At 39.3% G+C, this 13,508-nt stretch overlaps 1 protein-coding gene across 2 annotated transcripts in view; it reads left to right on the forward strand.

Moving 5' to 3' along the window:
* BIVM (basic, immunoglobulin-like variable motif containing) overlaps nucleotides 1–13,508 on the forward strand; it is a 44,952-nt gene that overhangs the window by 8,227 nt on the left and 23,217 nt on the right. The window contains exons 2-4 of one of the 2 annotated variants that reach the window (XM_011933861.1): nucleotides 4,466–4,549; nucleotides 6,379–6,971; nucleotides 13,060–13,186. In XM_011933861.1, coding sequence (XP_011789251.1) covers nucleotides 6,494–6,971; nucleotides 13,060–13,186 — 605 coding nt within the window. In that variant the 5' untranslated portion in view covers nucleotides 4,466–4,549; nucleotides 6,379–6,493. Of the gene's footprint in view, nucleotides 1–4,216; nucleotides 4,399–4,465; nucleotides 4,550–6,378; nucleotides 6,972–13,059; nucleotides 13,187–13,508 lie in introns of both variants that reach the window. The other variant, XM_011933860.1, reaches the window with a different exon arrangement.

A 13,508-nucleotide genomic window follows, 5' to 3' on the forward strand; every position in this document is an offset into this window, starting at 1 on the left:
ACTGGTTCTGCGCGGCCGCGGCTTGGCCTGCGCGACTGTCTCCCCAGTTCTGGCGGACTCCGAGCTGGCCGAGCCACGAGCTTGTCAGAGGACGGTGGTGGGAACGCTCCCGGCCTCCCCAGGAGCGCGGGCTGGAGGCCGGCGCCGGGCGCGGAGGACTCCCGGTATCTTTTGACAGGCGGGCGCCTTGGCGCTGGGGACCCGCAGGTCTGAAGGGGAGGAAGGGGCCTGGAGGGCGCCGGAGGACACTGGGTGGGAAGGGTGGCATCAGCTCGGCGGGGGGCTGTGCGCCTCTGGTCTCGCCCTCCGGCACATATTCGACCTTTACGAGGTCACCGGAGTGCCCCTGCTCCTCAGTTGTCTTCTATACAGAATATGGATCAGGGTATTTTGTCATATGAAAAGGCTTTACTGAAGAGGGTTGTAGAGATGTTTGGTTCTCTCATAAACTTGATACTTGAGAATATAGACAAAATATAACCAGAAAAGTCTATAACCTAGGCGATGAAGATTGGCTTTACAAATGGACGTTTATTTTACAGAACACTTCTTTCAGTGACTGTGAACAATTGTGACCCTGGCGGTGCTTTTAATGCTTGCCATTTTATAAATTTTTGCTTTGCATACGAGCAAAACATATTTCTATTGCTTATGACGTGATTTTATGTGTAAGCTATTAGTTGAGCCTGAGGTCCTGCAGTAATTCTTAGTAGTAAATCTTTTTTTTTTTTTTTTTGAGACGGAGTTTTGCTCTTATCGCCCAGGCTGGAATGCAATGGCTCAATCTCAGCCCACTGCAACCTCCGCCTCTCGTGTTCAAGCGATTCTCCAGCCTTGCCTCCTGAGTAGCTGGGCCTACAGGCATGCGCCACCACGCACGGCTAATTTTGTATTTTTTTTTTTTTTTTTCAGTAGAAACGGGTCTCACCATGTTGGCCAGGCTGGCCTCAAACTCCTGACCTCAGATGATCCACCCGCCTCAGCCTCCCAAAGTGCTGGGATTACAGGCATGAGCTACCTTGCCGGCTTAGTAGTAAATCTTAATATAGCAACATCTCACTTGCCTGGAAGAGGGAACCTCAATCAATCAAAATGAGGGCCTACAGTAATGCCTGACATGATGCAAACACTTAAAAGTTATCTGTTGAATGAGACGTCTACAAATGCTAGGCCCTGGGGATACAATAATCTGGAAAACCAGACTTGCAGGATGCAGACGTTGATCATATAAACAGATACGCACAGAATTAAGTGTAAAATTGCCACCTGGTAAGACCTGTGCGAGGAAGGTACTGGAGTCTCTACTGGGTGACCTGGCCTAGTTTGAGAAGCCAAGAAAGTTTCCCCCAGAAAGTGACATTTGAGCTGATGTTGGAAAGATGAATGGGAATTAACTAAGTAAGGGAGACAGTATTGGGAGAACCAAAAAGTAATGTGGAGCTTGGGGGTGGGGGAAGGGAATGAGATGGAGCTAACCACGTAGATCTAGGGACCATCAGAGGAGTTCTGTGATCATATATATGTAGCAAACTTTATTTTCGAATATCTCTGCACAGGTCCGGTTAGAAGTGTCAACTCACTGGGAATGGTTTATAAATAGAGAAACAAAAGGAGTTACAAGATGAGTCAAAACAGTGACAGCTCAGTCTATTAAGTGGAGGGACAAACTGCCTCTCTATATCTCAGTATTGTCTATAATGATTCTGTTATTAGTATTATCAGTAATACATTGTGCTTAGTGTACTTTAAGAAAGCTAGAATCTGAGCAAAGTACTGAGGATGCAATAATAGAAGCCCCCTTTGCCTCTTCGGACTCTCACTGTAGTGAGAAAATAGACGTGAGACAGTGTGGAAAGAAAGTAAACACTAGCAGTGTTTGGGTCGTGGGATTTGGGTAATTTCCATTTTCCTGTAATTTCTTTTGGTACTTTGCGTTTTTTTGTAATGTTTTACTTATAAAATCTATGAATATTACATTTTCAAAGAGAAATTTACATAAATATAGTTTCCAATGAGAATGTTTCATGCCCTTGGATTTTAGTGACAGTCAATATAAAATGCATCCTTATGTTGATGATCTTCATTTTTTTTTGCTAAAACTTCGACCAAAGAGATCATCTTGTTCAGTGACCATTATTTAAAAGCCAACAAACCAAAAACACAAATAAAACCAGACTGTTACTTTTTTCTGTCTTTCTTTCCTTTTTTTTTGAGACAGAGTCTTGCTTTGTTGCCCAGGCTGGAGTGCAGTGTTGTGATCATAGCTCACTGTGCAGCCTCAAACTCCTGGCCTCAAGCGATTCTTTCGCCTCAGCCTCCCAAAGCACAGATATTACAGGTATGAGCCACCATGCCTGGCCCACACTGTTATACTTTATATTAATTGAGTGCTGTGTTCTATCTTTAGCTTCCAGGAAGCTTACCCCCAACTTTTGTGCTTAAATGCAGCCATTTCCCTTTGCCTATGTTTTTCATAAGAATATTCTCCATGGCTGGGCATGGTGGCTTGTGCCTGTAATGGCAGCAATTTGGGAGGCTGAGGTGGGAGGATTGCTTGAGGCCAAGAGGTCAAGACTAGCCTAGGCAACATGGCAAGACCCAGTTTCTTTAAAAAAAAAAAAAAAAAGATTATTCTATATATGTTCCAAATGAGCATACTTTTACAATCCCTGCTGGGTGCACTGGCTCATGCCTGTAATCCCAGCACTTTGGGAGGCCGAGGCCAGCAGATCACCTGAGGTCAGGAGTTCCAGACCAGCCTGGCCAACATGGTGAAACCCCATCTCTACTAAAAATACAAAAATTAGCCAGGCATGGTGGCACCTGCCTGTAATTCCAGCTAGTCCAGAGGCTGAGGCAGGAGAATCTCTTAAACCTAGGAGGCAGAAGTTGCAGTGAGCTGAGATCCCGCCATTGCACTATAGCCTGGGCAACAGGGCGAGATTCCATCTCAAAAAAATCAAATCGAATCAAATCAGATCCTTACACTGTCACACAGAGAGCTGGTCCCACAGGCAAAATTCCATTCAGTGTGAGGAAGGAAGCCCTGGGAAAGTGGAAGCCAAGTCTGAGATGAGGATATAAAAGGGGCAGTGCCTGGAACATTTCTGTCTCCCTACCAGACTCACTCCAATAACCTTTGCCTGTTGCTTCTCACCCAGACCACATGCTCTTTCATTCCTCACCTCCCACAGCCCACCCCCACGACCCCAATACCACAAATACCTACCTCTCTGTCCACCACACTGATGTAGAGAAAGGCATGAAGATCACAGATGAAAAGTAGAAAATGCTGTTAGGACACATGCTAAGAATCAGAGCAACTCTGTCTTCCAAAAAGATAAGAGTTTGGTCTGAACAATGCCAGGTACTGAGCTTCCCTCTGCCATTATCATTGCACCACCAGATGAATAAGGAGAGACCATCAGCACTTCTACCTGAGGACCCACTACACCTACTCCAAGATTGTTTTTACCAAAAGAAAGTGAAAATTTTCAAATGAAACCACGGGAAGTTCCACCTTTTGTGGTAATGTTCCTATCCAACTGACCCTCCTGCAAACAACTATAAAGTCTGCACAAATTATTTTAAAACTGAAGGGTTTTTCTTTTTGTTTTTGTTTGAGACAGGATGGAGTGCAGGTCACCCAGGCTGGAGTGCAGTGGTGTAATCTTGGCTCACCGCAACCTCCGCCTTCCAGGCTCAAACAATTCTCCTGCCTCAGCCTCCAGAGTAGCTGGGATTACAGGCACACGTCACTACCGCCTGGCTAATTTTTAAATTTTCAGTTGAGATGGGGTTTTACCATGTTGGCCAGGCTAGTCTCGAACTCCTGACCTCAAATGAGCCACCTGCCTCAGCCTCCCAATGTGCTGGGATTACAGTCGTGAGCCACCACACCAGGCCTAAAAACTGAAGGTTTGAATAGAGAAAAAGCATGCTTTAGGAGCATTTTTTAAGTAAAGAAAATGGAATTTTGCCTAGCACATGTGGAGTCCTAATATGCAGCTCTGTTTCCTTAAATTCCATGAAAGCCATGCAATACCTTTGCTAGTTTCTCCTCACAGATCAGGATAACCGAGGGGGCTCTTGCATGAATTATCTTCTATTTCTTGCAGCTTAAGTCATAGGCTTTTGTTGTTCAATATTTGTGTGATGGTTTTGATACTATTTTTTTGTAACCCATTACAGTTATTTTTATTTCAAATTTTTTAAGTAAGCAAATGGGCAGAGATATTAACTCGTAAAAGTCCAACTGATCACCCAGGGTGGATTGAATCTCTCGACTGATGCTCTGTTGCTGGAGCCCTGAGAAACCCACATACCCCGCCTGGGCACCTGCCTGGGGTTGTCTGCTGCGTGACCTGGGATGGTTCAATTCACCAAGGACTTCCTCTGGTATAAATCTTCGGCTTCCTTGCATGCCCTCAGTTGCTATTTAAGCTTTCTGTTTTCTTCCCTAAAGGAATCAGTTTAGACTTGAAATTCAGTTTTTCCTGAAACTGATCAGAAGTTAGTGACACCTTGATTGGATCCATTTTTCTGTCAGGTGATGAATCTTTGAAAAATTTCCTTTCTGTATTCTTTGTTGATTTAAATCTGTGGTCATTATTCATTATGTATCCTTTATGCCTATGTACTTAAAAAATCTTGCTAATGCATTATTTTTTAGACAACTTTATGGAGGTATAATTCACACACTGTATAGTTTACCCATTAAGTTATGCAATTCATTGGCTTTTAGTGTATTTACAAAGTCGTGTGTTCATTGCCACAATCATTTATAGAATATTATTATTACAAAAAGAAACTCCATCACCCCCAAACCTCAAGCCCTAGGCAACCGTGAATCTACCTTCTGTCCCCATAGATTTGCCTGTTCTGGACATGTTATATAAATAGAATAATACATTATCTGATCCTTTGTGACCATCTTCTTTTACTCACTATAATGTTTTCAGGGTTCATCCATGTTGTAGCATGGGTCAGTACTTCATTTCTTTTCATTGCCAAGCAATATTCCATTGTATTGATATACCACATTTTATTTATATGTTCATCAATTGATAGACATTTGGGTTGTTTCCATTTTTTGGTCATTATGAATAATGCTGCTATTAACATTTGTGTGAAGATGTATTTTCGTCTGTCATGGATATATACCTAGACATGAAATTGCTGGACCATATGGTAACTCTGTTTAGTTGTTGGAAGAACTGTTTTCCAAACAACTGGACCGTTTTACATTTCCACTAGCAGTGTATGAGGGTTATGATTTCTCCACATCCTCACCACCACTTTTTCTTACCTTTTTGATTATAGCCATTCTAGTGGGTGTGAGGTGTTATCTCATTGTGGTTTTGATTTGTATTTCTATGATGGCCAATGATACCGAGCATCTTTTCATGTGCTGGTACTGAGCATCTTTTTATGTGCTTATTGGCATTTTATTTTATTTTATTTTATTTTATGTTATTTTATTTTATTTTATTTTATTTTATTTTTGAGACAGAGTGTCACTCTGTTGCCCAGGCTGGAGTGTAGTGGCGCGATCTCAGCTCACTGCAAACTCTACCTCCCAGGTTCAAGCGATTCTCATGTCTCAGCCTCCCTAGTAGCTGGGACTACAGGCACGTGCCACCACGCCTGGCTAATTTTTGTATTTTTAGAAGAGACGGGGGTTCACCATGTTGGCCAGGCTGGTGTTGAACTCCTGACCCCAAGTGATCCGCCAGCCTTGGCCTCCCAAAGTGCTGGATTACAGGTGTGAGTGACTGCGCCTGGCCTTATTGGCAATTTCTATACTGATTTTGAAGAAGACACTATTCAGATACTTTGCCCATTTTTAAAACTTGGGCTATTTGCTGGTCGGACATGGTGGCTCACGCCTGTAATTCCAGCACTTTGAGAGGCAGTGGTGGGCGGATCACTTGAGGTTGGGAGTTTGAGAACAGTCTGACCAAGATGGAGAAATCCCATCTCTACTAAAAATGCAAAATTAGCCGGGTGTGGTGGTGCATGCCTGTAATCCCAGCTACTTGGGAGGCTGAGGCAGGAGAAACACTTGAACCCGGGAGGTGGAGGTTGCAGTGAGCCAAGATCGCGCCATTGCACTCCAGCCTGGGCAACAAGAGTGAAACTCCATCTCAAAAGAAAAAAAAAAGGGGGGGTGCTATTTACTTTTTAATTATTTAAAAATAATTTCATGCATTATTTTAGACTAATTTAAAAAATAAGATAGTGATCATTACTCCAGTCATATAGTAGTTGTAAACTTAATATAGAATGAAGGCATATGTATGCATAAAACTTGCTGTGCTTTTTAGTGCTGTTTGTGTATCTGGTGGATTGTTGATCATTCTTTTTCCTTTCTCTTAGGAGCTCATTTTGTGACTCTCAAGCTTTTATAGCATGCTGTAAACAATTGTCAAAGTTGTTTATCAAGAAAGAGTTGCAAGTTCTTTCTAGTAATAGAAATTTTACACTGCATTCAATGCCTAACGTTGCAGAAACAGAAAGGTCAAATGATTCTGGAAATGGTGAGCACAAATCTGAGAGACAGTCACCTGAAGAGAATCTACAAGGTGCTGTAAAATCTTTCTGCACAAGTGCCTCAGGAGCACCCTTGGGTCCCAAAGGAGATGGTCATTATCCATGGAGTTGTCCAGTGACTCATACTCGGGAAAAAATTTATGCCATCTGTTCGGACTATGCCTTCCTCAACCAGGCGACCTCAGTCTATAAAACTCCAAATCCATCCCGCTCTTCTTGTCTCCCTGATAGTACCTCTTTATCTGCTGGAAATAATTCATCAAGATACATTGGTATCCCGACTAGTACATCGGAAATCATCTACAATGAAGAAAATAGCTTGGAAAACTTATCCAACAGCCTGGGCAAGCTACCTCTTGCATGGGAAATTGATAAATCTGAATTTGATGGGGTGACCACAAATTCAAAATACAAAACAGGTAAGGAGGGAGCCATGAGGTTCATATGTGAAAATAATGAGAAAACATACACTATGTCTTGTTTAATCTTGCCATTACACATAGTTTCCTTTTATAATACTAAATAAGGAACATGGCTATCATCTTGTCTGTCACTGTAGTTTTGGGAAAGTAACCTTGACATAGGGCACGTAGTTCATTACAGGGTTTCCACTGGAAACTTCAAGCATAACCTTTGTATTAAATTATTTTGAGAGCTTTGAAAATCTAAGAATATTGTACAATATTATAAACAGATGATAGCTTAGAAAAGGTTAACAATATGGCTAGAACAACTTACTACTGTTTCATAGTTTTATAGGCACATGAAGTCATATTTCCTGACCAAACATCTCTTTTTCCTACTATATAATGTTTTAGCTTTTTTTTTGTTAAAATTTTTTAGGCACCTAGCAAAGCCTCCATGTACCACTGAGTGGGTTGTATACTGCTCAGTTTCAGAGGATGCTCTTTACCTAGGTTGTGCATAACTTTCACAGTTGCAATGGGGTGGTCCTATGGCAGATAGAAATACTTTATACTTCTTTCTTTTGAATTCAAAGTAATACAGGAATTTTGTGAGGCAGGTACTGCTACCCCCATTTGTAGGTGAAGAAATCGAGGCTTAGAGGGGATAAATTTCTAGACCGAAGTTGCAGAGTTAATAACAGGTCAAACTAGAATTTGTATTTTACTTCTAGGCTTCTTTGATGATTTTGTAAAACCTTAATGCTTCTGCTCGTTCATCTGCAAGATCGACTTGTTTCATAGAATGTTATGTAAATTTGTAATTCTCAAAGGTAGGAGGGGGATTTTGCTTTTTTGTCTAAATTTGTAAGTAATGAGCCTGCAGTTTTCTTTTTGTCTAATGCCTTTGTCCAGTTCTGGAATTAGGGCTATGCAAATCTTCTAAGAAAAGTTGGGAAGTGTTTTTTCCTCCTGTTTTCTGAGGATTTTCAGAGAGATATTAAAATCTCTGTGTATAATTATGGAGTTGTCTTGATTTCTGTTAATTTCTGACAAATTTTAATTTGTCCATGTCATTTAAGTTGTCAAATTTGGGGGCTTAAAGTTAATGTTACCCGTCTAACATCTAAGGAATCTTTATTGACAACTCCTTTTGCATCCTAACACTAGTAATTAATTTATTTTCTCTATTTTTTAAAAACTGATCAGTCTAGCTAGGAGTTTATCAATTTTGTTCATCTTTTCAAATAACCAGCTTTAGCTTTGTTAATTTTCTCAATTGTTTGTTTTCTATTTCATTGGTTTCTGCTCTTTATTATATCCTTCCTCTGACTTACTTTGGGTTTACTTTGTTCTTCATTTTCTGACTTCTTAAGATGGAAGCTTAGATTATTGATTTTAGACTTTTCTATCATAAGCATATAATACCCCAAATTAGTCTTTAAGTACTGCTGTAGCTGCAGCCCACAAATTTGATATGCTTATTATTATTATTTAATTTGAAATATTTTCTAATTTCCTTTGCAATTTATTCTTTGATACATGTATTACTTAGATGTATGCTGTTTAATATCTAGATATTTAATAGTTTTTCTAAATATTGATTTCTAGTTTAGTTCCATTGTGGACAGAGGGCATATGCTCTCAGTCTTTTTAAATGTACTGAGACTTGTTTTATGACCCAACATATGGTCTATCTTGGTGAATGTACCATGTGCACTTGAAAAGAATGTGCATTCTGCAGTCATTGGGAGTATCTATAAATATTAATTATGTCAAAGTGTCTGAAAGTGTCATTCACATCTTTTGTGTCTCTGCTTAACTTGTGTCTTTTCTACCAATTGCCGAAAGAAGGGTGTTAAAAATCTTCAACTGTGATTGTGAAGTTGTCTTTTCTCCATTTAATTTCTTTTTAAAAAACTAATACGTGTTTAATAACAGAAAATTTACCATCTTAACCATTTTTACATGTACAGTTTAGAGGCATTAAGTCCATTCACGTTGTTGTGCAGCCATCATCACCATTCATCTCCAAATCTCTTTTCATCTTACAAAATAAACTTTGTACCCATTAAACAATAAATCCTCATTCCTTCTCCTCACACTCCCTCGAAACCACCATTTTACTTCTTGTCACTGTGAATTTGACTACTCCAGGTACCTTATATAAGTGAAATCATACAGTGTTTGTCTTTTTATGACTCGTTTATTTATAGCTACCCCTGCTCTCTTCTGGATGCTGTTTGCTTTGGATACCTATTTCCATCCTTTTACTTTCAGCCTATTTGTATTTCCAGATCTAAAGTGAGTGTTTCAGAGAAAGCATAGAGTTAGCTAATTTTTTCTGTTTCTTTTTTTGTGTGTGAACCCACATATACAAAAACATATTTTTTAAAACCCATTCTACCAATGTCTGCATTTTGAGTGGAGAATTTAATCCATTTACATTTAAAGTAATCACTGATAAGGAGAGACTTTTGTCATTTTGCTACTTGTTATCTATATATAAAAGCTCTGTTCCTATACTGCTTAATCCCCACCCACTTTCAGTTACTTTCAGACAGATTCCTGGTGCCTCCTGCACTGCACTTAATTCTGTTAATTTTTTAAAAAATGTAATTTGAAGCTCTGTTATTAAGTTCACACACATTTATGAGATTTATGCCTTCTTCCTGAATTGACCCTTTTATCATTATGAAATATATTTCATTATTCCTGGAAATTTTTCTTGCCTGAAAGTTACTTTGTTTGATATTAATAAAGCTCCTCAGCTTTATTAATATGTTTGCATGGCAGATATTTTTCCATCTACTTATTTTAGTTCTAGAATTTACATTTTTATAGCTTCTATTTCTTATCTGAGATTTGCTATATTTTTCATTTATTACAAGAGCATTTTATCTATGTCATAATGCATAGTCATAATATCTACTTTAATGTCTTATCTGCAAATTTCAAAATCTGGCTAATCTCAGAGTAGGCCTTATCTTTTTTCTTGAGAATAAGCCATATTTTTCAGTTTCCTTACATGTTCTATAATATTTCATTGTATCCTAGATAGTGGGACTATTGTGTTATGGCAGCTCTGGTCTATTCCTTCAAAGTGTCGATTTTTTTTTTTTGGTTTTGAGAGGCAGTTAATTTGGTTGAACTAAAACTGTAAATTCTGTCTCCTTGGTACAGCTCCAACCATCTCAGTTCAGTTCCTTTAGCTGTGTTGCTTGGGTTTGCTCCTTGCATGCATGGTCCAGGGGTCAGTCCAAGATTTGGGCCAAATTTAAATGCAGAATTTGGGCTCCCTCTTCTCTGTGGCTGTCTTCTTTATGGGTTCCCTCTCACCTCACTTTCAGTGATGGTGATTGCACAGGACTCTGTCCTTTGGTTCTTCCAGTAAAAAAAGACAGTGGATTTTCTGCTTTTATTTGCTCTCTCATACCTTTTTCTAAAAGTGTGGTGAATACATATATTTGTGTTTGTGTGTGTGTGTGTGTGTGTTTGGTGTTGAGGCTGTGTGTGCTGTGGGTAGGGTGAGGAATGGAAGAAGGAACTCGGTAATGAGAAGGAGCAGTGAGCGAAGGTTCTTGGAGCTGATGTGATGGGAGGCAGAAGGTGCAGGTGTTGCTCTTTTATGTTCCGATCTCAAACTGAGCTTTCACTTTGATGTGGCTTCTTTCCCTCAAATCGAATCAACTTTTGCCTGTGGGACCTGCTCTTTCTGTGGCAGTGTGGAGATTTTATGAAGTATGCTCATTTGGACCGTATATGCTCATTGATCCCAGGGGCAATCCTAGATTCAGCAAAAAGAGAATGGGGGCAAGGTCATGGAACCCTAGAGGAAAGTGTGAGTACAGACTGTTTGCAGAGCCTATCAAGGTCACACATTTCCATGTTTCATTAGCCTTAAAATTTTAAGTGGCTGGGAAAACTACTTAGGGAATTAAGTCATTATTAGGCAGTGAAGACATCTCAAGAAATGTGAGAAACTCATTCTTCTGTCATCTGACTCTCTAAGAGTCATTTTACCAGTCAAGGAAATTTGGCACAATGAGATTTGGCGCAATTGCTCACCTTTGCCAGTAATGTTCAGCTCTGTGAAAAGTGTGTTCTCTGTGAAAACTTAGAAAAAATAATTAAAAGGGTTGAGCACGGTGGCTCACACTTGTAATCTCAGCATTTTGTGAGGTTGAGGCAGGTGGATTGCTTGAGCTCAGGAGTTTGAGACCAACCTGGGCAACAGAGCGAGACCCCAACTTTATTAAAAATACAAAAATTAGCTGGGCATGGTCACATGCACTTGTGGTCCCAGGTACTCCCAAGGCTGAGTAGGAGGATTGCTTGAGCCCCGGAGACTGAGGTTGCAATGACTGGCGATTGCATCACTGCACTCTTGTCTGGGCAACAGAGCAAGACCTTGTCTCAAAACAAACAAACAAACAAAAAGAATAATTAAAAGGAAGGTGAAACATTGTTTCTTGACTTTATAGTCTTCATTATTATTACATTTTTACAGAAATTCCCTGGTAATAATAGTTCCTGAGTTCCAGCTGTTCCTGGGTGCCAAATGGTTTCAGTGTAGAGTATCTTGAAGGAATAAAACCAATCTCTTTCTATGTTTGCTTATTAGGCGCATATGTATATAATCTGTTTTATAATTTATGAATGACTCATAAAAATGAACATTAGCCTTCAGTTAATTTTTATAACAGAACTGTTGGAAAATAGAATATGTGTGAAAGATTAAAGTATTTGAGCATAGCTATCTGAAATCTTAATAGTATTTTAATAAAATGAGGCTTGGATGTTATTTATTGATATTTTACTTTATATACCTTTTTTTTACTAGATATTTCACTAACAATTTAGAAATAAAACATATAAAAAGTATAGGGATGGATACCCCATTCTCTATGATGTGGTTTTTTTCACATTGCATGCCTGTAGCAAAACATCTCATGTACCCCATAAGCATGTACACCTACTATGTACTCACAACAATTAAAAAAATTAAAAAGTACAAATTCTCACTCTTACTTTTGGCTCCCTTTTGTCTAGCTCCCAGTTCTCCCTTCCCCAGTAGTAACCACTGTTGTTTGTCTTTTTTTTTTTTTTTTTTGAGGCAGAGTCTTGCTCTGTCACCCAGGCTGTAGTGCAGTGGCCAGATCTCACCTCACTGCAAGCTCCGCCTCCCGGGCCCACGCCATTCTCCTGCCTCAGCCTCCCGAGTAGCTGGGACCACAGGCGCCTGCCACCGCGCCCGGCCAATTTTTTTGTATTTTTAGTAGAGACGGGGTTTCACCGTGTTAGCCAGGATGGTCTCAATCTCCTGACCTTGTGATCCGCCCGCCTCAGCCTCCCAAAGTGCTGGGATTACAGGCGTGAGCCACCGCGCCCGGCTTGTTGTTTGTCTTGAGGGTCTTTTGGAGAATGTATGTGTGTGTGTGCATGTATGAGTGTGTGTAGGTACATGCATACACACATGCATATATGCACACAGGAGACTTTGCTTTTCATTCTAGTTTCTGTGCTAAACTTGCATTTTTGTAATGTACATATGTGCATCGTTCTTCATTCATTCTGTTGTCTCTGGAAGTCCAGAGATATTTTTAAACATCACATCATCACATTATTGGATCTGGTGCTTTTACTTTCTTAACAGAGTTGCATTAATTTGGTTTTATTGTTTTATAGAAAGCCATCATTTTCTGGAAAGTGGTCTAGTTAAATTTTTTACTGTCGATAATTTGATTTTCTAGACATGGCTAAAGATTTAGTGATTGACCGTTTCACCAACTAAGTGACTAGCTCTGGAGTTGGAGTATAAGAACGTGACACGAAATAGAATTCATGGTTGTTTAAATTTGTTTTTATTCTCTCTTTCTGTTTAAGGTGGGGGACTATTATTGAAAATACATGTATTACTTCACTGTGTTTGCAAATATCATTTTTAGAACCAGTGGCAGTTATTTATTTGTTGTTATTTTTTCTTTATGCTTTCTCAGCAGAATTATTAAGGCAGTTACTTCTGAATTTTGGTGTATAATTTTTGTCATTTCAGTTTACTTCATCTTAAGCATTCTGCTTATTTTATACTCTTGTATTCTAGGCAATGCAAAGAAACAAGTTTCCAAGAGAAAAACTTCAGATAAAAAGGGAAGATGTCAGAAGGAACGTCCTCAGCATTCTCCTCTTGAAGATATTAAACAGCGGAAAGTATTAGACGTTAGACGATGGTGACGTTATCAGTTTTTATTTTTTTCATTTTTGAAATATGTACTACATGTTGGCAATAACTTAGCACTTTACAAATTAATACATTATATGTATCATATTTTTCTTTCTAAAATTATTACCAGGATTTCTGAATCTTTAAAGTCTACCACAGATGTTTGAAGTAGATTAATCATGTGCTATGCTGGTCTTTCCCAAACTCGGCTGGTCATTAGAGTCATCTGTGTGACTCCACATAACTGCCATCTAGATTTAACAATGATTAACCTTTTGATGTAGTTACATATTTAGCTTTTCATTGCTGAAGAATTTTCAAGTGACTGA

The sequence above is a fragment of the Colobus angolensis genome, unplaced genomic scaffold, assembly GCF_000951035.1.
Source record: "Colobus angolensis palliatus isolate OR3802 unplaced genomic scaffold, Cang.pa_1.0 Scaffold13, whole genome shotgun sequence".
NCBI lineage: Eukaryota > Metazoa > Chordata > Mammalia > Primates > Cercopithecidae > Colobus > Colobus angolensis.